The following is a 24,770-nucleotide window of genomic DNA, read 5'->3' on the forward strand; positions in this document are numbered from 1 at the left end:
ACACCCCCGAATGAGGGTTTAGCCCACAACCCAGGCCTGTGCCCTGATTGGCATTTAAACCAGAGACCCTTTGGTTCACAGACCAGTGCTCAATCCACTGAGCCGCACCAGCCAGGGCTAAACAACACACTCTTAAACAACCAATGGGTCCAAGGGGAAATTAGAAAACACCTTCAGACAAAGGAAAATAAAAACACAACACACAAAATTGATAGGATGCAATGGAAGTGCTAAGAGGGAAATGTACGGAATGCATATATTAAAAAAGAAGAAAGATCTCAAATTAACAGCTTAACTTTATATCTTAAGGAAGCAGAAAGAGGGGAGCAATATAAATCCAAAGCTATCAGGAGAAAGGAAATAATAAAGACTAGAGCAGAGATTTAAAATAGAGAAAATACAAAAAAAGAAAATTAATTAAACTGAATGTTGGTTCTTTGAAAAGACCAACACAATTGACAGGTGTTTAGCTAGATTGACTAAGACAAATAGTAAAAATTTAAGTTACGAAAATCAGAAATGGAAATGGGGACAATATTATCTATTTTAAAGAAATAGAAAGCATTATCAGAGAATACTATGAGCATCGGTACACCAATAAATTGGATAACAGGTGAAAGGGACACATTTCTAAAAGTGCACAGATAATCTAAACTGATTCAAGGAGAAATAGAAAATCTCAACAGACTTATAACCAGTAAAGATATTAAGTCAATAATAAAAAACCTCCCCAACTCTGGCTAGTGTGGTTTGGTGGGTTGAGTGCTGGCCTGTGAACCGAAGGGCCGCTGGTTCGATTCTCTGGGATTCTCTGGTCGGAACATATGCCTGGGTTGCAGGCCCAGCCCCAGTTCAGGAAATGCGAGAGGCAACCAATCAATGTATCTCTCGCACATCAAACTGTCTCTCTCCCTCGCTTTCCATCTCCCTTGCCCTCTCTCTAAAAATAAATAGAATCTTTAAACACACACACACACACACACACACACACCACGCCCCCCCCCTTCCCCTTGCCCCTAAGAGCCCTGAACCAAATAGCTTTGGTGGTGAATGCCACCAAACATTTAAAGAATTAACACCAAGCCTTCCGAGATTCTTCCCCAATAACTGAAGGAACACTTCTTGAGTTGTTTTATAAGCAAGCATTACCCTAACAACAAGGCCAGACGAACACACTAAAACAAAAGAAAACTACAGACAAATAGCTTTTTTTTTTAATATTATGCAAAACCCTTAACAAAAAACAAGCAAATCAAAATCTACAGCGTAATAAAAGGATTATACTCCATGACCAAGTCAGATTTATTCCTAGAATACAGTGATGTTTCAATATATGAAAATGACTCAATGTCCACATCAATAGATCGAAGGGAGGAAAGCACACAATCATTGAAATTGATGTAAAAAAAATCTGACAAAATTCAGCACTCTTTCATGATAAAAGTGCTCAAAACACTAAGAATACAAAGAAACTCTATACATGATAAAGGCCATATATGAGCAACCCAGAGTTAATGATATACATAATGGTAAAAGACTGAAAGCTTTTATTCTAAGATGAGGAACAAATTAAAGATGATTGATTGATTTCACCATTTCTATTCCACATAGTATTAGTTCTAGCCAAAAAATTAGGCAGGAAAAGTAGAATTATCTCTGAAGATGCCATGATCTTATATGTGCAAAACCCTAAGGACTCCATGAAAAACTTTTAAAGGTAATAAAAGAATTCAGCCAAGCCGAGGGATACAAAATCAACACACAAAAATGACTTGCATGCCTGTACATTAACAATGAGCCGTCCAACAAAGAAATTAAGAAAACAATTGCATTTAAAATAGCATCAAAATAATAAAACATTTGGAAATAAATTTAATCAAGGAAGTAGATGACTTCTCCACTGAAAACTATAAAACATTCATGGAAGAAATTTAAAAAGACATAAATAAATAGAAAATCCTGTGTCCATGGACTGGAAGACTTAATATCATTAAGATAACAATACTACGCAACCAGAACTACAGATTCAATGAAATCTTTATCAAAATCTCAATAACATTTTTTTTCAGAAACAGAAGTATCTGTCCTAAAATTCATGTGGGATCTCAAGGGACTCTGAATAGCCAAAACAATCTTGAAATGGAACAAAGTTGGAGGACTCATGGTTCCTGATTTCAAAACTCATTGCAAAGCTACCATAAGCCAGTGTGGTACTGGCCTAAGGATAGACATGCAGACCAATGGGATAGGATACAGAGCCCCAAATCAAACCCTTGAATGTCTGGTCAATTGATTTTCAACACAGGTGCTAAGACCATTCAATGGTGGACAGTTATTTTCAACTAATGGTACTGGGGAAACTGTATGTCCACATGCAAAAGAATGAAGTTGGACCCTTATCTTACACCATAGTCAAAAAGTTAACTGAAATGGGTCAAATACTCAGACATAATAAAAGCTAAAATTATAAAATGCTGGGAATTCCAGAAGTGTAGTTTCTTCAGAACCCTACTCAGCAGCTCTCAGCATGCCCTGGGCTGCCAGTGGCTCCCTTTCCCAGAGAAACTGACCCAAAATCAGTCCCCTCCCGCAAGGCGTGGTGACCAAGATGAAGATGCAGAGGACCACAGTCATCCGCCAAGACTACATCCACTAGATCCGAAAGTACAACCGCTCTGAGAAGCGCCACAAGAACACGTCAGTGCACCTGTCCCCCTGCTTCAGAGATGTTCAGATCGGTGACATTGTCACAGTGGGTGAGTGCCAGCCCCCAAGCAAGACCGTGGGCTCTAATGTGAAGAAGTTCTGAGACTGCATACCTGCCCACTCCCCCAAAGGAAATAGTTATTTTCTCAGTCAAAAAAAAAAAAAAAAGGCCTCTTGGAAGAAGATGTTGGGAAAAATCATAACATTGAATGTGGCCAAATATTTTTTTGGCTATGACACCAAAAGCACCGCTAACAAAAGAAAAATAAATAAATTAAAGTTTGTCAAAATGAAAAACTTAAGGAAAAAATAGAAGAAAAACTTTTGTCTTATCCCCCTACTTGCCAGGGACAGGCACAGAGGCCCTGTCTCGCTTATCTTTGCGCGTCCCACTCGGGGCGGAGGGCAGTCCAACAATGTGCTCCCAGCAGCCACCTCCAGAACTGCCCCATGAATGCTCTGGGGCAGTGGAGTATCGTGGCCAAGGGTCAAATGAACCACTTCACAAAGGTGCAGGGCTGCCCAACTGCCTGAGAGGCATCTCCACGTGAGGGCTGCAGTTTTGTTCAGGCAAGAGACGAGAAAGATCATGGGTGGGAAACTTAAGGAGAGAGAGAAAGTAACTGCCCCAAAGCCCGGTGAGAAAGTGTTTTCTCCTGTGAGCTTCCCCAACACCCTGCACTGTTACAAGCCTATTTACCCATCAGCCCTCCCACTGGCCATGAGCTCAGGAGGGGAAAGACCGCATTTTCCCATCTTGATGTCTTGAAGGCACAACTCAGTGCCTCATAGAAGGTGCTTAATAAATAGAAAAGAAACAAAAATATGAACTAAAAGTTGCATACTACAGAACTATTATTAGCTTTAAATATACTACTTTGAAGCATAAAATTTTAGAACATTTTTTCAAAAGACAGATGGAAACATTTTTCTTGGATTCTAAGCTGATATATATCGTAGGCCCAGACTGTAACTATTCACCCAGCCATTCCTGGCTCAGCCAATCGGCAGTGGGCCCCCCAAGTTTAAGCCACAGACATGGGAACATCAGTGCAGAAAACTCTGTCCACTCATTCCCAAGGGGCAAAACTCTCCATTTCTTCTTAGACTCACTACTAGTTTAGGGATCTCTCTTACCCTGCAAGCCTAGGAAGGTGAAGAGCCTGATAGTCTCATGAGAGATGAGGAGAAGATCCAAACCCAGGGAAAAATCACTCAGGGTTTCACATATGTAACGCAATGTGTCCCCTGGGGAACAGTGAATGGCTAGGCCAACTTTGTCCAGAACTGTGAGACCAGTGATCATACGGTAGCTTGAGGGGAGAATGAAGATGGAAGGAAGAGGGTACGGTTATTATATTCTGGATGCTCTCTCCCATATACCCCTAGTGTAGGAGAGGAGGAGTCTTGTGAATGTACCTATGCATGAGGACTTTTAAGCCTTTGTATGACTAAACACAGAGGCCTTCGGAGCCTGTGCAGCCGCTGGGCCTGCACCTAGAGCTCTCTGGCTTACACCCAACTTACCATAGCCTAGGGACCACTCTACTACCAACACCCAACACAAACCCTTACCCTGGGGAATTCTTGCCACCCAGACGTGGCTTTTCCCCCTTCACCCAAGAATATGCTTTTATTGACTTTAGAGAAAAGGGGAAGGGAGAGAAACATCTATCGGTTGTCTCCCATATGCATCCCAACCAAAGACTGAACCCACAACCTAGGAATGTGCCCTGACTGGGAATCAAACCCGCAACATTTTGGTGTACAGGACGATACTTCATCCACTTGAGCCACCCGGCCATGGCCAGACGTATCTTGTTTTATACATCCTACTCTTACCCTACCCTCCTGACCCAGTATCTGCTGTCCTGGGGGAATTAGAATTCTACAGGGTCCAGCAGAAGTAAGGCTCGCTTGAATGTGGTTGGTAAGGGTACATGAATGTCTTGCACGAGATGGACAGCAATTTGACCATTTCATCTAAAATGTCATATGGTGTGCCTGAGCATGATATTATTGTTATAGAATTCCATGCTTATGATTTTATAATAAAAGATTTTGTCATAAAAAGGGGGTATTATTTGTGCTAGACCCCATATAAGGAGGAATGAAGGAACTATGTGGGCCCTTAGAAAGCGCTTGATCCTATCCTCATGGCACAGGTACGGAAACTAAAGCCCAGAGAGGTCAGGAAGTTTTCCATGGAGACACAGCAAAACAGTGGAATATCCACTAGTAGAACCCAATGCTCTGAACTAGGCCAGTGCTCCTTTCACATTACCACGCCGCTCCTTCTCTGATAGAATTATAGCAGTTCACATGCAGTATGGGCTTACTATGACCAAGTACTGCGTCAACCCGTTTAATCCTCATAACGAGCCAATGAGGTGGTTACTATTATCCTGGTTTACAGATGAATAACCTGGCCATGTTCGGAGCTTGTTCTCACACACCAAGACCATTGCTAATGCCCATGGCCTAACTTCTCTGGCCGGGAGAAGATGATCTCAGAGCCCGATGAGGAGGACAGAGAAAGACGTGTTCCACTTATTCCTTATCTGTGAAGTGACAATGGAGGTCAGAAGCCACAGAGGTCCACTAACGACACCCAAACATTGCTTGGACAGGCAGAACTGAACCCTGGGAGGGCATGTGAGTCAGTCAGGCACACCCTAGTGTGACTCAATCACAGAAGTGTCCTTCAAATCTACCTGAAATCAGATGCATGGAAGAAAGGGAGCTTTCCTGGAGGGGTAGGAAGTGAGGGAAGAGAGGAAAGATGGGAAATTACGGAGCTGGGACACTTGGAAGCTGAGGGCGGAGTGATGGAAAAAAATTAAGGTGGCAGTTGGAAGACCCTAGAGCCAGGCGCTCTGCCCCACAGCCATCCATCTCTACCCAATGTCCTAGAGTCAGACTCTTAGGACTCCGATGAGGCCTATTTTCCTCTAAACCAGAAAAAAAACAAAACAAAACAAGAAGAGTAGGTCATCAGGGCTAAAGGATGGGAGGCGCAGAGATGCCGGGCCACAGGGCCCAGTGCTTTCCCATCCACCGTTTGCCTTCTCTTGCAGGATGACAAGGCCATCAGACACCTGTCTGACAGACCTGGACAACAATATGAGAACAGCCCCACTTCCTGCTTGCAATTCGGTCACAAATCAGGCCAGACAGGCAGGGAGTCTCTGCCCACCACACCAGCCCCTGCGTTCTAACTGCCTAGGTCTCCTCTGAAGTCTCAGCTGGCTCTTTCTTCCTCCGGCCGCACTCCCAAGCCTTGGCGCCCTGCCTTTTCCTCAGTCTGCTATACGGGAGTAAAATGGTACCAGCAAGAAAAGGCAAATGTGCCTTTGTCATGAATTAGAGGCTGGGGACAAAATGACAGAGGCCGTGGGCTAAAACCAGGCCTCAGGATTATGGGGCTTGAACAATGATCATGACCCAGGCTCCGTAGCTTACATCTCTTGAACTCTAGCCTTAGCTCCAGCCCCCAGCCGCTCCCATCACCAGGGCAGTGAGAAACAAAGGACTGAGGGGACAGTCTCCAACCTCTAGTCTCAAAGTCCTCAGACTGAGAGCTCAACATTTTCTATCCATCTTTATCTTGCAACAGCCCCGTCCCTGAGCTCCCGCACCCCAAGTCTAGCTTACAGAATGGTGGCTATGAAAGCACCGAGACAGCAACAAGCAGGACAAAGGGTGCGGGGAAGCGAGCAGGAAGGAGCAAATGGCTTGTTGGAGGGGGCGTACTTCTGGGAGACCAGAGACAGTCCGGAGTAATAGCACTCTGATCGCCGCCTCTGATGAGCTGTTAAGGATAATTTCCCTCTCATTCCGAGGAGAGCTCGGAAAGCTCAAGGGTGAAGAGCAATTTAAGAATGTCATCATTTTTCCCTTTTCTGAGTGCCTGTCATTCTGATTTTCCAGTTCTTTTCATTCAATCTCGCTCTTTCTCGGTTTCCTCCCCTCTATCTCTCTCCTCAGCTCAAAACTGGCCATTATGTGGATTGAAGTATACTTGGGGAGAACTTAAACTTGTTGAATACAGTTTTTCCCTCCCTGTTCTTTCTTTTTTAAACAAGGCAAATGTCTTTCCAAAGTAGACTTAACTGTGTTCTTTTATTTGCATGTCGTCCTTAACTAGGTTTCTGGAGTTCAGTTACGTTTCGAGTATGGCCTCCAGTGAGGCTTCCTAGACATGAGTTGCCCTGTTAAGGGAACACAGAAACCGGAGAGAGAGGCTAAGGACGCCTTGAAGGCAAGAGACCGAGATTTTGGCTTCAGGTGCCAGTGGAGGACTGCCGCCGTCTGTTCATGAGTACCAAAAGCCAGGAGTGACTTCAGAGAGCAAGCGTGAGCCAGTTGCAAGCTCTGAGAATCAAACTCCGGGAATGCGTAGCAAACGTGCAGGGGACACTTGTGCCTCTGATGCTGTCTTTCTTCCTTCACCCATTGGCCCCTCCCCACACACAGAGTCTTCAACTGGGATGACCGAGGTAGAGAAGTTAGGCTGTGGGCATTAGCAATGGTCTTGGTGCGTGAGAACAAGCTCCGAACATGGCCAGTCCCAGGAGGCAGGACATAGATCCTGGGTGAAAAGTAGAGAGAGCACGTGTGCTACTAGAGAAGCGTGACGCAGGACCCAAGAACAAGTGGCAATGAAGGAAGAGCCGTGTTTTGTGCATATTGCCTGCCTTTTGCCTAGAAAACTGGGCTGGTCGTGGAGATGCCTGGAGAAGCAGACTCCTAAGAATGTCAGGGCTAGAAGGACCCTTGCACGTTACTTAGCTTAATCTAAACCACCTCTTGGCCACTAGCCTAGAAGTTGATCTCAGAGCCCGAAGAGTTCCACTGGAAGCTTCCATGGAAGATGTGCTTGTTGAAAATCACAAATCTAGTCCAGTCCAGTGTGACAGGTAGCAAATTAAGACACAAAGAGAGCAAGGTACTCATCCAACGTCATGTCTGGAACTCAGGTCTCTGTGTGTTCTCACACATCGTCTAATTTGCTCCTTCCTATGGCAAGAGTGTTATTATTTTTCCATTGTTTGACCAATGAGAACCTGAAGCTAAGAATGCGATAGCAGCTTGTCTCAGGTGGCGTAATAAGGCAGCTTCACCCGTATTACACTCAGAGTGACTCGGGCAAATCAATAGCATCCAAAGCCCTAATAGCACAGCACGAGCTCTGGGGGTTCCACCCATCGACCCCTTTCCTTGCCCCTCTCACTGAGTTATGCTCTTTCTCAAGTACTTGATCAGAGGAACGTGTATGTCAGCACTAAACACATCCCAAGTTGTTCTACTTTTCCTTCTACCTCTATTGCACTCCAGCCTGGAGCCCTCAGATAAATCAGGGATCCCAAGGCATATATGGGAACTCAGTGATTTTAGTTTTTTGTCTCTGTGCTCATTTTCAGGCTAAATTCTTCCATTTCTTCATTTTTCTGAGCATCTCCTGCGTAAGGCCCTTACAGGAATAGAAAACCGAAAAAAGATAATACACATATGCACATAACTACATAGACAGTGATAACTAGTTCACGTGTGTGCGTATGACAGAAGAACTTAGAGGAGAGACAGAGAAGAAGAGACAGGGAGACAGAATAATGAGAGGGAGAAAAGTCAGAGGAATTTTACTTTGGGTCTCTGAAGGTTGGGCCCTCAGGCTGAGGACCTTGAAACCGGAGGCAGAAGAGTTTGTACACTCAGTCCTTTACTCCTCGGAAGTACACTCCTTCTGAGGGAACAGATTCTGGGAAGGCCATGTGGAGGAGGCAGCGTTCGCTCTGGGCCTTAGCGGATGAACAAAATGTGACCCAAGATGTGACCGTGTGGAGGTAGAGGGGAGGGAAGAACATTTTAGATAAAAGAACTGAGGAAAAGCAAAGAGGAGGGGGAAAAATAGGGCACATTTAAACAAAAGCAAGTTGCCAAATGTGGCTGGTATTCAGGAGTTTTAAGCTAGAGTAGAAGGAAGAGCAATAGAAAAGCAATTTGGTATCAGTTAGCATTAGACTTAAGGCTAAAGAGTTCGGACTACATTCTAGAAGTAACGTGGGGCTGTTGACACCATCAGATCTGTTTTAACAAAGGGAGTGACACCATCAGACTTGTTTTTAAAAGATCACTCAGGTCATCGTCCAGGTGAGAAACGAGAGCCTGAGATAGAAGATGAGGGGAGGGGCGAAAAGGAGCATTTTCTATCAGCAACAATAGTGTTTGGGAAAAACTCTCATGAGCTCTGCAATATCACTGCCGCATAAGGATATGTTACAAAATAAAGAGCTCTCACAAATCGATAGCAAAACACAAAGGAGCCACAGAAAAAATGGCCAAAGATTATGTAGAAACAATTTACAGAAAAAAACATTTTCATATGCTTGCCTCGGTAGTAGTAAGGAAAATGCAAATACTCAAAATGCTGTATTTCATTCATAAGATATACACAAATTAAAAGATGGCTTGATGAATGTATAGAGAGATGAACAGATGGCAGATATATAGATCAGCATTAATGATAGAATGTAGATAGTGGATTTATGGGTGTTCACTATACAATTCTTTCAACACTTCTATGTTTAAAATGTCCATAATAAAATGTTGCGGGGGGGGGGGTGTTGGCAGAATTTTAAACCACAACGCTTTTGGCACAGCAATTCCATTTCTAGGAATCTACCTTATAGAAATAGGTGCTCGCGTACACAGGGATAATAAATAGCCAAGAAGGACCCTGGCTGGTGTGGCTCAGTGGATTGAGTGTCAGCCTGCAAGCCAGGGGGCCGCCGGTTCTATTCCCAGTCAGGGTGCAAGCCTGTGTTGTGGGCCGGATCCCTGGTAGGGGGCGCATGAGGGGCGACCCCACATGGATGTTTCTCTCCCTCTCTTTCTCCCTCCCTTCCCCTCTGTGTAAAAACAAATTAATAAAATCTTTGTAAAAAAAGAAAGAAAGAAAGAAATAGCCGAGGAGGTATGCTGAAACCCTTTGTGTTACAGGGAAGAAATGGAGACCCCTTAGGTATCCAGCTGTTAAAGGCTGAGCAATGGTCCCTGGAAATCGGAGAAAGAAGTGTTGGTGGAAGATGGGAAGAAAGAAGAGCAAAAGACGGGCTTGAGAAAGGAAATACACAAAAGAACTCAGCTCAATGACACTCCTACTAATCCTCCACTAGGAAGGACAGGGGCCCTGAGGAGAGAGGGAAATCATTTTCCAAAGGCAAAAGCACGCAGCCACATAAAGCGCCTGTTTCAGAAACCACTAAGTGGGGAGAGCTGTACACATTACCTTTGGCCCCCTGCCCTCTCCACGTGGTTCCACCACCCTAATACAAAGGTTCGTGGTTGGTTTTTGTTTTTCCTTTAAGCCTTCTGTTCAAAATAGATCCCAGCCTGGTCTAAAATCAAGGGATACAACCATGGAGGATCCAAGTCACTATCCTTCATAGGTTCTTGAGAGCTGGAAAAGGCCTGAAGAATCACTGAGATCAACCCCCTCCACCCCCATATTACAGGTGAAAAACTGAGGCTCAGAGGGAGAAAGGGCCTTGATAGAACCAAAGTCTCTTGACTCCCAGGCCAAGTTCTTTCCATCTCGCTGTGAGATTGTCTGGGCTTCTCCAATACCACCTGTTCCACCTCAGAAATGTGAGTCCACTCTTGCTCCCACTGGTGGTCTCCAAACTGTTTTGCCTTATAGGCTTCATTGTGAAGGCAGGTCACATGATCTAAAAGACTTTGCCTTCCTCTGCCCTTTCCCAGCCCCCCATTATGCCCTCTGTCCATCAGCCTCAGACAGTCGGTGAGGATTACACACAATCTGCCGGCCACCTCCTCTACCTTCCCTCAGAGCCAACAAGGCCAGCCACCCTGGCTCCTAGCAAAAGGCCAGACCATATGGTTCATGGGCAGCTGTCTCTAGGACGGCCGATCCCAGCCCTACAGTCTTTGTTCTCCACTGGCATTGGGAGACGCTTTCTACCGTGAGCAGGCCATTTGCTCAAGTTCCCCAAGAGGGACGTACTGCCATTGCTAGAATATCTAAGCAGAAGGGAGACTGCGTAAGGCATTGCACATTAACAGGAGGCTCTACTCAGTGACGGGGCTATTCGCTCGCAGTGTGGCCCAGCTCACAAATCAGGCACGGCTGCTCTTGCCCTTCCAGGGGCAACTCCAAAAGGCTTAGGTCTGATATTCAAAGACTCCCTTTGCAACCTCAGTTTCTATTTTCCTTTTTCAGCTCAGCAGTCCCACTACCAATCAGCTGTCCCCTGCATATCTAGCACCTCCTTTCCTCCATGAAGGCACATGTGTCATTCATGTGCTCAGGAGGGCTCTCTCCCAGCCTCTGCTGTCCTGCTCTGTTAGTTTAAACCCTACTCAGAGCCCTTCAAGGCCCACCACAAATGCCTCTTGAGGACTCACCCAAAACCAGAAACACTCATCTAAATCAACAGGCCTTAAAGTTGCAGGTTTCAGGGGGTGGGTGAGCTGCCCTGGGTGACCAGGTGCGATTAGAGCCCAGGGCTCCCAAACTTTTAGTCCACTATTTTTCACTATTCCATATGGCTTCTGCCTTATCTTCACCGCCATCAAAGCACCTTTTTCCCCTGTAATATGGCATCTTGTCCTTGTATACACCTTTCCCACAACAGACTTGAAGGTCTCTAAGGGCAGGAGCCTCTATTATCCAGTCCTCTCTGTCCTCATTTCTAGCTGCTCAGCACAATGTACCACACCGGCAGATTCTCGGGACTTTTGCACAACAGGCCAGGCCAGTTGCCTTGGCAGGGACCACAAAGCGATGCAACTGCCTCAGGAAAACTCAAGGCATATCAGAGGGGGAACTGAGGATTTTCCCCCTTCAGAGACCTTGGCTGTTCAGAAACACTGCTGCCATTGAAAGCCTATCCTAGTTGAATGGACATCAGAGTCACCCCTTAGCCAATGAAAGGAAGGGGTGGCATTTTACTTCCCCTGAAGGTGTCCGTTCTCAAGGTGTTATGGAGCTTCGGCTCTATTAACTCCCATAAATAGGGGCGCGCAAGAAACCAAAACCTAGTTTATTTTTGCTAGTCAAAGGGATGTTTTGGGATAACACAGCGAAGTCAAACTGCATGGATTTCCAGATGAGGACTTGAGGTCCAGAGAGATGCTGGGACTTTTCTAAAGTCACAACATGAGTGGGTGACAGAATCTCTCAGTTCCTTGTGCAAGCATCTTTCACCTCCACCAGATCAACAGGTGGTTGTCACCAGACTCATCTTAACCTGAGATCAGAAAAAGCTGAAGCCTAGATGAATGGATCATCTCCTTTCACAAGGGAGGGGGGGCGTATTTTTTTTCTGTTTCAAACATCCTGTCCTTGAGTACAGACACACATATACACACACATTCCCTTTTCAAAGGAAGGTGTCTCCAGCTGCCCACATTGAACCAATCTAGACTTTCGAAATCTCAACCTTCCCTCTAGGTATCCGGCTGGAACAATTATCCTGGAGTTAAATGCCCATTTCTGCTAACTTGGTAGTTACCTAGAGTGGCCGCTATTGCAGGCTGCCCAAGTGTAACCATTTCTTGCTAAGCCTGAGCCTTCACTAGGGAATGGCAGCATGGGTAGAGTGAGGAGTCAGGACCTGAGATCCTCCAGGTTCTGCAGTTCTATGTTCTCTTAAAATAAATCCCTGATCCCTTAATTTAGGATTATGAATGTTCAGGCTCTGAAAAGTCCTGTTAGTCATATAATATGAATCCCTGCGTGAGGCCTGAGCATCTCCCCCAATATAGCAGTCAGGTAGTTCTTCAACATCTTTTCTGCTTAAGGTCTTCAAGTGACTCAGAGGCATCCTGACGGCTCCATCTCTCCATTAGACAGATCCAAACCTTGCTAGGTGTTAAGTGGGATAATTCATGTCAAGTACTTTGTAAAATGCCTGATACACAGTAAAAGCACTCCTGTTAGAAAGTGCTTCTTTACAGTAAGCTTATTTCTGCCTCCTGGCGGCTTCCACCCTGTTGAATTCTTACCCATGTTGGGTTTTCCTTTCTGGGATCACACAGAACAAACATCATTCTTTTTCCACACGACAGCTTTGCAGACACTTGAAGAGAGCACCCCTGCCCTGCTTCCCTTCTCTAAGCGTGATTCACTGCCAGACAACCTCAACCCAACCAGACTGCACCTTCCTGCAGATAGGTGGCTTAAGGTTGGCCTTACTCTTCACAAAATCATGTCATTTGTCACCAGAGGCTGTTACTTGGTCTCTGCCTGGAGAGTCGGCCTAACAGAACGATACTTACCCTGTGACCTCAAAGCCCCTTACAGCCAGCAGAGCTTCAATTCCTCAGGGCAGCTAAGCGCTGAAGAGTCGGGAGGTGGAGGTTGGGGCCCTCCGGGCAGCCAACAGCTTCCCCACCCACTGCCGTTGGCTCCTCACCTCCCCCACCTCCTCTCTTCCCCATTTCGCCATCCCATCCCTACGGAAAGAATATTCAGGAAGGGGTAAGGTTTTGCCCCACATCCTTAAATCCATAAGCTCACTTAGTGACTCATGCAAACTGGCTGTTCCTCCATGAGTCGCGCCCAGCAGGCGCCTCCGCTCAACTCCCTACTCTGGCATGCCCCAGTAGTCCCAGTCGGGCTCCGGGAGTAGCTCCTGCCTCTTGTCACTTTCCCCAAGCTGGTGGCAAAACTGGGCCGTTCCCCTGACAGTGCAGGCACGGATTCCAAGGGGAGCGGGCAGCGGTAATTACCTTACCAGCGGCGAGGGGCAGCGCTCCGTCACACGACTAAACCGGCAACCGGGTGAGTCCCCACTTAGGCTGCGCTCGATCGGCCACGCTGCACCACGCGGCGGTCAGGGCCACGGGCGGCAGGCCGGCAGGGGGTCCCGCGTCCGGCGCAGCCCGGAGCGGGAAGAACCCACTGACGGGCGTCCGGCGACTGAAGCAGCGGATCGCCGCTCGCCGCCGCCTTGCCAGAGCGAGCGAAGGAGTCGCCGGATGTTCGTGTCGCCCCTGGCACCCAGCCGCGCCTCGCAGGGCCGTGGTCGTCCTCAGCAGGTTACGGGCGCGCCTGGGAGCGCTGGCGGAGGTGCGCGCGGCGCCAGCTAGGGTCCCAGGAGGCCTTCATTCAACCGGGTTGCTCCCCCGCCACTGCATGCACCTCGCCAGCGACTGGCCGTCGGGGCGGCGGGTTCTTTGGGTCACAATTGGCGGAAGATGGAGCCGTAGAGGCAAGGGAAGGGGGTGGTGGGTGGGGGCTCGGGGGGAGGGGCCCCAACTCTGAAGTTCAGATCGGAACTGTGCGGCCCGCCTGGAGGAGGCTGGACGAAGGCCAGTGGAGGCGGGAGCGCCCCGGCGAGGACAGCTCGAACCTGCTGCGCTCTAATCCTCCCCTTACCCCGCCCCCCGCTGCCTGCTTTGGTCTCCTAGCCGAGTTTACTCGGCCGAGCTTTGGCTTGTAAACCAAACATTTCATCAGCCTAATTGTTGAGTTCCGGGGAGCAAATTGACACGACCGCGGGAAAAGCGGTCCTTACCCTTAGCTGCAAAGTGCGAAAGGGCCACCTGCACTCACCACCTGAGCGACTAGCGCCGCGCCACACCCTCGCCTTCGAACCCCGCCTTGTGCCCCGGGGAAGCCTGGCGGAGTAGCGGGGTCAGAGGAGGGCGGGGTGGGCCGGAGCGACCAACTGTACACAACTTTTTTTCTAGATCCATTCAATCCGCTTCTGGAAGTTTCCCGGGGATTGCGGCGGCCTGAGGAGGGCAGATTTCCCTCATGTTAATCAGAGTGTACATTTTTCAACACCCCCTCCCCTTTTTTATTAGCTGCGTAACCACAAGTTTCCAACCAACAAACCCGGGGCAGTTGAAAAAAGAGAAGGCTAGAGAGCGATGAGCCCAGGAGCTTGAATGGTGCTCTTCCTCAGCTCTCACCATTTGTGCATTAAGACCAAAGAGCTCTGCCTACTCAAGATCATGCCTCCTGGCTGGGATACCTTGCATTTCAGCCCTTGGTTGGTAGGTGAGAGGCACTGATTCAAATTTTCCAGGAAGGTTTAAAGGACACACCTCTGTTTTTCCTTATTTTTTAAACTTTATTTGTATTGTTGACATTGTTACAGATGTCCCCATTTTCTCTTCTTTGCCGGCCTCCACCCAGTCCCCACCCACTCCCCGCTGTGGCCCTCCTGGCACTGTTGTCTGTGTATATGGGTCACGCATACCTGTTCTGTCTCATCCTTCCCCTTCTTTCATTCAGTCCCCCTTTCTCTCTCCCCGCTGACAGCTGTCAGTCTGGTCCACCTGTCCGTGCCTCTGTTTCCATTTTGTTCCTCACTTTATTTTGTTCCTTAGATTCCACGTGTAAGTGAGATTATATGCTATTTGTCTTTCTCTGCCTGGCAATTATACTAATAAATCTGTATGACATGCCAGGGATAAAAACACAAGAATCACTCCAGCATTCTAAAACTAACAGTGTTTAATGGAGCCAGTTGTATGAGGCAGCACTCCTCGGTATAACTTCCTCAACATTCCACCAGAAGGCAGAAAAGCAACCCTCCATGATAAATGAATGGGCAGAACAATTGTATCCTATAAAGTTGCCTCGGGGATGCCAGATGGGTCCTGACTTCCAGGACAGCCTGTTAGCTGCACACAGAAGCTACATGGGGGCTCCCAGTGACATCTTACTCCACCTGCTCGTTGCCTACCCATCTTGGCCTCCTCTTGCTCCTAGTCTTATCGCAACGGTATGCAGTAGCTGATGGGAGACTGAGGGGATACTTCCTCCTCCAAACCGAGAGGGAAGCCGTAACCAGGGCACTTCATCACCTTGGAGCCTCAGTATTCTTTACCTGCCAAAATGACCGTAATAAGACCTACTTCACAGCATTTCAGAAAAGATTCAATGGGTTGACCTATGCCTGGCCCGTAGTCAGAGCACCATAAGGGTTTGTTTCCCTTCCCCTCCCACAATGAAGGAAAGGCAGAGAGTCCCAGATGCCCTACATACAGGGCCCATTACTCTCCACGGAGGCAGTCAGATCAGCAATGGTTAATCATACTCTGAGGGAAAGAGCCTGGCCTCCTGCTTTCCTCTTCCAAAGGGCCTGTGTTGATAAGCCCAGATAGGAGGCTTTCGAAACAAGGCACATTTTTGAAAAACGATCAAGAACACATATTTTGATTGCTACAATTTACATGATGATGGTAATAATAATAATGTTTGTGCTAAGTAACAAGCCTCTGCAATGGGGAAGGAAACAGACAGATGCAGGAGGATTAAAGTTTTCTGAGATAGGCTTTTCTAGATTCTGCACATGGGCAAGCATAATCCCAGAAACTTTGATCACAAGAGACAGCTCAAGAGGTCCTTACCCAGCTGCTTGCCTCCCAACAGGCCCTCGCCATGAGAATCAGTCCCGTGTTTCAAGTTTCCCAGGGAAAGACAGACTCAACAAGTAAACAAATATTCACTAGACACCTAGGCCAGGAAGCCATGCTTGTTCATCCAGGAGATAAGGTAAGTAAGCAAACAATGCTCCCTCCACCTAGCATCTTCTTCCTCTCATTTTCCCAGAGACTATAGAAAGTTGAACTGACATGTAGCAAGCAAACTGCCATCGTGCACTTCTCCTATTGAAACTCAAGCAGTGCATACATCCTGTATCTCCAGCCCTCTAACCACCCACTGGATAATACTTAACAGCAGTCCACTGCATATGGACACCTCTGACTATATTCATTTAATAGAGTGTGCTACTGCATCTAACGAGCATTTGAGCATGGTGCTGAGCAGGCCTTGGACTTGTTTCTGGACTCCTTATGGGCCGGTTGCTGTTATCAAGAGAAAAACCCTGGCTCATCTCACCCTGCCAGCTTCCTCCCAGGTCTGTATCTGCATCTTATGCCTTCCATCAGCCTTAACATTTTTACCTGTGTGGGGGAGGGGCACTGAATAATGGTTTCCCAAAGATGTCCCCAACCCAATCCCTGGGACTTGAGAATGTGGTACCTTACATGACGAAGTGACTTTGCAGGTGTAATTAAATTAAGGATCTTGAGATGGGAGATGATCCTGGATTATCCAGGTGGGCCCTACACGCAATCATATATATCCTTAAAAGAGGGAGCTGGGGGTGGGGGGAAAGGGAGGGGTGGATTTTACACACACAAAGGAGGAAGCAATGTGAAGATGAAGCAGAGGAATATTTGAAGATGCCGGCCCTGAAGACTAGGCTGATCAGGCCACAAACCAAGGAACGCCAACTGCCACCAGAAGCTAGGAGAGGTAAGGAAGAGATTCTCCCCTAAAGGAACAGCCCTGTCAACACCTCCGTTTTCACCCTGTAAAACTAATTTTGAACTTCTGAACTCCAGGACTGCAACAGAATAACTTTCTGCTGGTTTAGCTCGCTAACTTTGCAGTCATTTGTCACAGCAGCCGCAGAAAGCTTTTATCAGTCATATGTAAGTCCCGTTCTTCTGATTTCTTGTCTGTGTCCTTGCTGCAACTCCCTACCAGATTGTTAGCCACAATGCCCAGCAAAGGGCATTCAATAAATGCCTGCTTACTGGCTGACTTAATTCACTAAATGGATGGATGAATGAGTGAGTGAATGAATGAATGAAAGAATTGGTGCCACTCATCAGCAAAGTGGTCAGAGGGATGGTGTGGGGAGAGAGTGCCCACCTATCTCATTGTAACCATATCTACGGCTGGCATAGCGTCAGGGGGGTGCTCAGCTCAATTGGTATATTTTTTCCCATGCAAAGAACAATACATTATGCAGTTTCTAAACATCTAAAGGATGTTACTTAGGCTGTATGGTATGAAGTAGTTACCTAGAGATTTTATTTTAATCCTTAGCCCTGCTGTCAGTACACTGGTGACCCTGGGTAAGTTATAGTCCAACTCAGAGCCTCAGTTTTCCCATCAGTGACATGAGGATATTCCTAGGCCATCTGGAAGATCCCTTCCAACACTGTTCCTCAGTAGTTTTTAGAATTATACCCACTGTTCTACTGTTTAAAACAAAATTACATATTTCTAGAGAGAGGAAGGGAAGGAGAGAGGGAAACATCAGTGTGTGGTTGCCTCTCATGCACGCCCTACTGGAGACCTGAGATGCAACCCAGGCCTGTGCCCCGACTGGGAATTGAACTGCTGACCCTCTGGTTCACAGGCCAGCGCTCAATCCACTGAGCCGCACCAGCCAGGGCCCACTGTGTATATCTCCTTTAATTTTACACTTCGGTGAGGTAGGGGGGAGGCCTGAATTAGGGACGGTGAGAGTGTAAATAGGAAGAGAAAAAAGAAAATCAAGAAACGATGGCACTGGAAGAAAATCATCAGACCTTTTGAATCTTGAAACGAGATGACACGTTCCCGTGCGCATGCAGACATGAGTATTCGTGGGCCTCTCCTCTGGCCTTAGTCATTTAAACCACCGGGTACCTCACAGGCTGTGTTCTCACATCGCCACCGTCCTCTGCTTTCATTGTCTGGCCAATATCACAGTCACCACAGGGAAAGGAAAACAGTACATACACCAGTGTCAGGTTTCCTAAAACACCCACCTCCAGACATCACTTATATCAGCAAAAATCTATAATGGCTCCCTATCGCTTTGGGGATAAATAAAGTCTCAAATCCTTTGCACAGCATTTGGAGCTTTCTATCATCTAGGCCTGCCTTCCTTTACGAATCTGTCATCCCCTGAGGTCTGTGCCTCAGTTGACATTGTCGTATCTTTTCTGAATGAGCTGTACTGTTTCTGCTACTTGGAAAACCGTCCCCACCCCCATTCCACTACTTTTAACCTGCTAAGGAAATCTCATACCACCTGCAAGGCTTAACTCAAATGCTACTTCCTACCTGACGCTATCAGTAAGAATGAAGCAAGCTTCCCTTTTTATCTTACTTGTATCTTATTTATTTAATATAGTTTCATCTACAGAGCAGTCTTGGTAAGTACTCCTTAAATAAATACACAAAAATGAACGCTGAACTTTCCATACTTGAAAGTGTCCCATGGAGAGCTCCTCATAATGTTCAACATGGAGTCTGCTAGTTCCTTATAATGTTAAACAGAGTCACTATATGACCTGCAGTTCCTCTCTGGGGTTCATAGGAACATCATTCATAATAGCTGAGAAGTGAAAACAAGACAAATGTTTATCAACTTAAGAGTGGATAAACAAGCTGCAGCATATCTATACAATGGCATATTATTCAGCCATAAAAAAGAATGAAGTACTAATGCTTGCTACTACACAGATGAACGTTAAAAATATTATGCTAAGTGAAGGAAGCCAGACGTGAAAGGGCACATATTCTATGATTACATTTATATGCAATAACCACAAAAGTCAAACCCATAGAGACAGGAAGTGCATCACTGATTGCCAGCAGCTGGGAGGAGAAGAGAATGAGGAACAACTGCAAATGGGTATGGCGTTTCTTTTTGGAGTGCTGAAAATGTTTTGGAAACAGATAATGGTGATGTTTGCATAACTCTGAATCTACTAAATCCCACTGAGTTGTGCAATATAAAAGTAAATTTTATGGTATGTGAATTATATTATGCTGAGACCAACATTCCAGGATGAGTCTCTGTTTTACTAATAATTCTTGCTTGCAGTCTTTCTTTCTTTGCCTGCCCATATCTCTTCCTGTCCTGGGCCTAAACTGCTCATGACCACCTGTAGAGAAGAATCTCTTTAACTCTGCCAAATGATTCTCCAAAAGCTCTCATCTCCCAGTTTTCTTGGAAGCAGACTGAAGGGTGTTATTGATGTAAAAGGAACACGGGGCCTCTTCTGGCCTTTCCTCTGCCCGAGGACAGCTGACCTATGACCCAGGCCGGTACTGGACAGAATCCTCTGTCCAATAGCCAGACTCTTATCCAGAAATCTCTGGGTGCCTCCGAACAGCATCTGCTCTGCCTGGAAGTGTTCCACCGAAGAGGCGGGAGTAAGTCCCTGCCACTTTGAGCGCACTAGTCTGAGAGGGAGCATTGGAGGAAGTGAAGAAAGGAGCAAATGTGCCGTATCTTCTTTGGATGGTGGGAGCCATGGTGACTGGAGATCCTTTGGCTGGGCCCAGTAGCTCAGCCAAAATCATGAACCAATTCTAAATACTCACCAAATGCCTTTGATAATGTTGGAATGACTCCAGGAGCCGCTGCCCTCTCCTTCGGCCCAAGACGACTATGAAAAACCTGGGTAATGTACTAGTTGCCTGAAAAGTAAGCTGCTGCCTCTACCTGTCCTCCCAGGCTGATCCTCACTGAAACAGACGCTTGGCATTCTGGGCTCCTTGGTTAGCCACAACTGGGTAATAGCCCCATCCATGTCCCTCCCAGCCCCGCCGTCTGTACTTAGCCGCATGTACCTGTGCAGTAAGGCCAAACGTTGCTCCTCCATAGCTGTGGGGGGAGATTGTTTCAAGCTCTAAAGGGATGTTTTTGTATGGTGAGAACTGGAAGCCTGGGGAATTGAGTTGAAATCTTGGCTGTATTACTAAATGGTAATATGACTTTGGGAACATCATTTTCTTTGTCTGAGCCTCAATTTCATTACTCATTGTAAAATAAAGCAGAACAAGGCAATCTCAAAGGTTTCTTCCAAGTATAAGTTCTTTGCATCTGAGAAAAAAAATTGTAGTAGGAAACATGAATGTGAGATACTAAGAATTCCTTTCCCACTGTGGCTGGATAGCTCAGTCTATTGGAGCATCGTCACACAGGCCTAAAGGTTATGGGTTCAATTCCTGGTTAGTGCACATACCTAGGTTGTGGGTTCTCTCTCACCATTGGTATTTCTCTCTCTCTCTCCTTCTCCCTCTTTCTCTCCCTCTCCTTCTCTTCCTCCTCCTCTCTTTTTAAAAAAGATTTTATTTATTTATTTTAGAGAGAGGAAGGGAAGGAGAAACAGGAGAGAAACATTGATAGGTTGCCTCTCGCACGCACCCCAACCAGGGACCTGGCCCGCAACCCAGACATGTGCCCTGAGCAGGAATGAAACCTGCGAGCTTTCAGTTTGCAGACGGCGCTTAACCCACTGAGCAACACCATCCAGGGCTCCTTTCCTTGTTTTAATGGCAGGTAGGCGTTAACCTCATTTTCTCTGCTCCAATCCAACTGTCCAGCGTTGGAGAGAAAACACTAAGAAAACCAACCCTCACGCCTGCTCTATCCTAAGAACAGGATTTTGGAAGTCTGTGGAAAATTGTTGCCTGGTCAGACCATTTCCACTTTCTCTCCCCTCTTTCTCTGCCGCTTTCGCATCGCTGGTCTGACTGGTTATTCTTTTTTCCATCCTCATCCAAGGACATTTTTTCATTGTTTTTTTAGACAGAGGAAAGGACAGAAAAAACATCAATGCGAGAGGAAAGCATCAATTGGTTGCCTCCCATACATGCCCAGATCAGGGATCTCATTAGGTGCAGGGACCAGGGATCATCCCCACAACCTTGGTAGGTGCCCTGACCAGGAATTGAACCGACAACCTCTTGATGTACCAGACAACACTCCAACCAACTGAGCCATACAGGCCAGGGCTGACTAGGTATTCTTTTCAGGGATCAAGTCACACATCCCTGTAACCTGGGGGAGGGGACCGAGGTAAAAACTTTCCCTACTGTCCTTGACACAGTAAGTTGCTGGTAACTGTTTTCTAAGCAGCCTGGTTGCCTGGAATCACTCTGAGCCCTAGGATGGAATCCTCAGGCCTCAGGTTCCCAGAAAAGGTTTCAAAGGGGATTTTTACCTGGCTAGTTCCATGGCAACCACAAATACGGAAGGCCCTGGCCTTGGGCTTCTGTCCCTAAACTCACCAGACCACATTTGTTCAGACTTGGGGATGCGTTCAAAGTTCACTTTACTCTTCTCATACTCTCGGTCACATCCAAGAAGCTCCATCTTTAACAGTCATTCAGCTGCCACGCAGGTCTCAGACACTCTCCTGCCCGAACTATCACACTGTCTTCCCGTTCTCCTGTCTCTTTCAGCCCTGCCCCCTATTTCAGTTTAATTTTCACACAGCAATCAGAGGGATCTTTTCAAGATGTAAGCCACATCTTGTTACTCCTCTGCTCAAACCCTTCCATGGCTTCCTCCATGACTCAGGGCAAAGCCTTACAAAGGCCTGCGAGGCCCTTGCTCAGGCCTTTTCAACCCAGCTGCACATTCAATCAACGGGGGAATATTTTTTATTTTTTTCACAGTTTTCATAAAGGTCTATTTCATTATTGGTGGGTGGCTCATTTAACAGTTAAATACATTTAAATAATATATAGGTGACTCCATGACTACAGCACTGGTAACTAGATAGACAACCAATTCAACTAGAAACCAGCTAACAAGTAACTGTCTAAGTATTTAAAACAGCTCTTGTTTAGCTCATCCTTTGATTTGATCGCCTTCTTGCAGGGGAAAAAAGCCTGCTGGTCACACTAGAACTATATTAAGGCCAAATCTTCTGATATCCACTCCCGGAGGTTTCTTGTCAGCTGGATTAAGCCTCCAGCTCTGGGGCAAGCCCAAGTTTGTGGCCTCCAGCATTAATGCTCTTCCCAAGGACCAGACCAGATAGCGTAGGCTTCACACCAGGCCTGAATCTGACTGTAGCTCACTCCAGTTAAACTAGAGTTGTTGACTTTCGCAGAAATGGATGCAGTGGGATCCAACTGATATTTAGCTGCAATGCCAAAGCGAGTGCAGCTGGTACCCGATGTCTAAGCAAGGTTTCCAGAAGTGTCAAGATCTTCACATACTTCCTGATAAATTGAGCCTCCAAATTCTGCCCCATCATTGACATTAGTGTGTAGCTGGCAGCCCCCAGTCCTGTAGCCCACTGGAAAGTTATTCCTTATCAGCTTTGATTGGGCACTGTCAAAGGTTCTCTGGTATCCAGCAAGGCAGCCCACGTAACCAAAGACAGCTGAACCATGGATTGCAGGTCCAGCAAAATCAAAGTCAACATCGCAACCAAGGTTTATACATTCTCTCTTGTAAGAAGACTTGATTTTACCACTCTTTCCTGTGTTTGGTGAAAAGGTGGTATCAAATGTCAGTTTCAAACCTTGACATATCTGGTCTTCCATTGCGATTTCTGTTCCCAGAGTGTTATCAGTGTTCCATTTCTCTGTGAAAGTCACACCATACTCACACCATTTATATTTGGTCTCCAAGGTCCCAGTAGCTTTACCGCAGTCTGTATTAGATGAACCAGATGTTGAGAATTCCATGCCACTGCATGACTTTGTTTTCACATTCAGGTTTACCAACCCAAAACCAAATCCTTTGTTGAAAATATCTCTGGCAGCTTTGCCAAGGTCAGCGTACGATGGAGGGATACACATTGGCGGGGCCATGGCGAAGCCGTGGGAAAAAGTGATCTGCTCCGGAACGGCCAAAGGATCGAAGACACCCCCTGCCCCCTGGGTGGACTGCCTCGGTCCTCAAATGGGGAATTTAGATACAAATTCAGATTCCCCTCCCTCTCCACACCCTAGGCAGAATCACTCTCTCGTCCTGGGATCTGGAGCTGGGGGTGGTTTTTAAAGCTCCCAGGTAATTCTAAGGTGCAGCCAAGATGAAAAACCACTGCCTTCATGGATGTGGTTTCACATGATTCTCTGACCTCCTCTCCTCTCAGCCTCCCCGTTGTTCACTCTGCTCCAGCCACACTGGCCTCCTTCCTGCACCTCAAGAAACTGAATATGCCCTCCCCTGTCTGGCTCAGTGGATTGAGCATCGTTCCGCAAAGCAAAAGGTTGCCAGTTTGAACGCTGGTCAGGGCACATGCCTGGGTTACAGGCTGGGTCCTGGTCAGGGCGTGTGTGAGAGGCATCAGTGTTTATCTCCCTCTCTTTATCCCTCCCTTCTTCTCTCTCTCTAAAAATAAATAAATTTTAAAAATAAACCAAATATACTTTCACATCACAGCCCTTGCGGTGACTATTCTCGCTCTGTTTGGAATGCTTCCCTCAGCCCTCCACTTGTCTCATGTTCCCCTTCCTTCAAGTCTTTGCTCAAATGTCACCAAGTGTGAGAGGCTGCATCTAACTACCTAATAGTCCATAGAGAGGCTGAACATGCCTAGCATCTACCAGTTAGAGACATGCCAGTTAGAGAAATGTGCTATCTTTCCTATTTCTGGTATCCTCAGAACCCGCAGACTCCCCTGATCTCAAGTTTTTCTCCTTTGATTTTCATGTAATCACTATCGCTCGTGCTCCTGCCTCCAACCAGCTTCTTTTTCTTGTCTCTGCCTGAAGTCACCGCCTGCCAATGACAGTGGCATATCAAAGGTCCGTGATAAACTTGAACACTTCTCATTCAAACAGAAGTCAAGGGGAGGACTCAGCCTGAGTCTTACTGAGTGACAGGCTCCCAGGCTAAACGCTTCACATATATTATCTTGTTCATCTGATCACATAACAGAATAGAAACTGAAAAGGGAAGAGAGGTTATTTCCTCACACCCATTCCCTTCAGTCCAGGTCCACAGATCCTAGGGGATGGTTAGAGTTTCTAACAGGGGAAAGGATCCCCCCTTGCAGAAACGGTGCCTCAGACTTGGGGCTTGGCTTATTGCCTTTTTAGGAAGAGACAATCTGGAGGCCAGTCATCAACTAGTAACTAACAGACTGTGTCCACGTGCCTCATCAGCCTTACCCAAATAATGGCACTTCAGTCCTCAGTGGTAGGAACATCCAAGCTTATGCATTTGCCTATTGCCAACTGCATAAAATATAAACCCTCGTCTAACTAGGTTTCTTTTTCTTTTTTGCACGAACCTTCCACCCTTCCACCCCCCCCACCAGACCTGTGGGCCTGCTCTCTATCTATGAATCTCTATTTTGCTTGTTAGTTCAATTTGTTCCTTAGATTCTGCATATGAGTGAAATCCTATGGTAATTGTCATTTTCTGACTGGCTTATTCACTTAGAATAATGCTCTCCAGGTCCATCCGTGTTGTCACAAAGGGTAAAATGTTTTCTTTTTTACAGCCAAGCTGTATTGCATTGTGTAAATGTACTACAGCTAC

At 46.6% G+C, this 24,770-nt stretch overlaps 2 protein-coding genes across 3 annotated transcripts in view; both read right to left on the bottom strand.

Annotated features, from left to right (window-relative positions):
* LOC129071085 (uncharacterized) overlaps window positions 1-13,531 on the bottom strand; it is a 60,033-nt gene extending 46,502 nt beyond the window's left edge. The window contains exon 1 of the mRNA XM_054574220.1: window positions 13,459-13,531. The gene's annotated coding sequence lies outside the window, so the exon portion shown is untranslated. The remainder of the gene's footprint in view (window positions 1-13,458) is intronic.
* Window positions 13,532-22,230: 8,699 nt separating this feature from the next.
* Window positions 22,231-23,080, bottom strand: LOC129071050 (voltage-dependent anion-selective channel protein 2-like). Of its 2 annotated transcripts, none has more exons than XM_054574189.1 (2): window positions 22,535-23,080; window positions 22,231-22,405 (listed from the first exon to the last, which is right to left on the bottom strand). In XM_054574189.1, the coding sequence occupies exons 1-2, from the start codon at window positions 23,078-23,080 to the stop codon at window positions 22,280-22,282; spliced, it is 672 nt and encodes a 223-aa protein (XP_054430164.1). In that variant the 3' UTR covers window positions 22,231-22,279. The 2 variants fall into 2 exon arrangements, with proteins under 2 accessions (XP_054430164.1, XP_054430163.1); XM_054574188.1 differs by having other exon boundaries at window positions 22,493-23,080.
* Window positions 23,081-24,770: the final 1,690 nt, after the last annotated feature.

Source organism: Pteronotus mesoamericanus, unplaced genomic scaffold, assembly GCF_021234165.1.
Source record: "Pteronotus mesoamericanus isolate MK-2021 breed Mesoamerican mustached bat unplaced genomic scaffold, CSHL_Meso_final contig_256, whole genome shotgun sequence".
NCBI classification, from domain to species: Eukaryota; Metazoa; Chordata; class Mammalia; order Chiroptera; family Mormoopidae; genus Pteronotus; species Pteronotus mesoamericanus.

Coding starts and splice junctions, on each gene's coding strand:
- LOC129071050 (XM_054574188.1), bottom strand. CDS start 23,080: ATGTGTATCCCTCCATCGTACGCTGACCTTGGCAAAGCTGCCAGAGAT. Junction 22,406..22,492: donor GAGGCTCAATTTATCAGGAA/GTATGTGAAGAT, acceptor GCTAAATATCAG/TTGGATCCCACTGCATCCAT.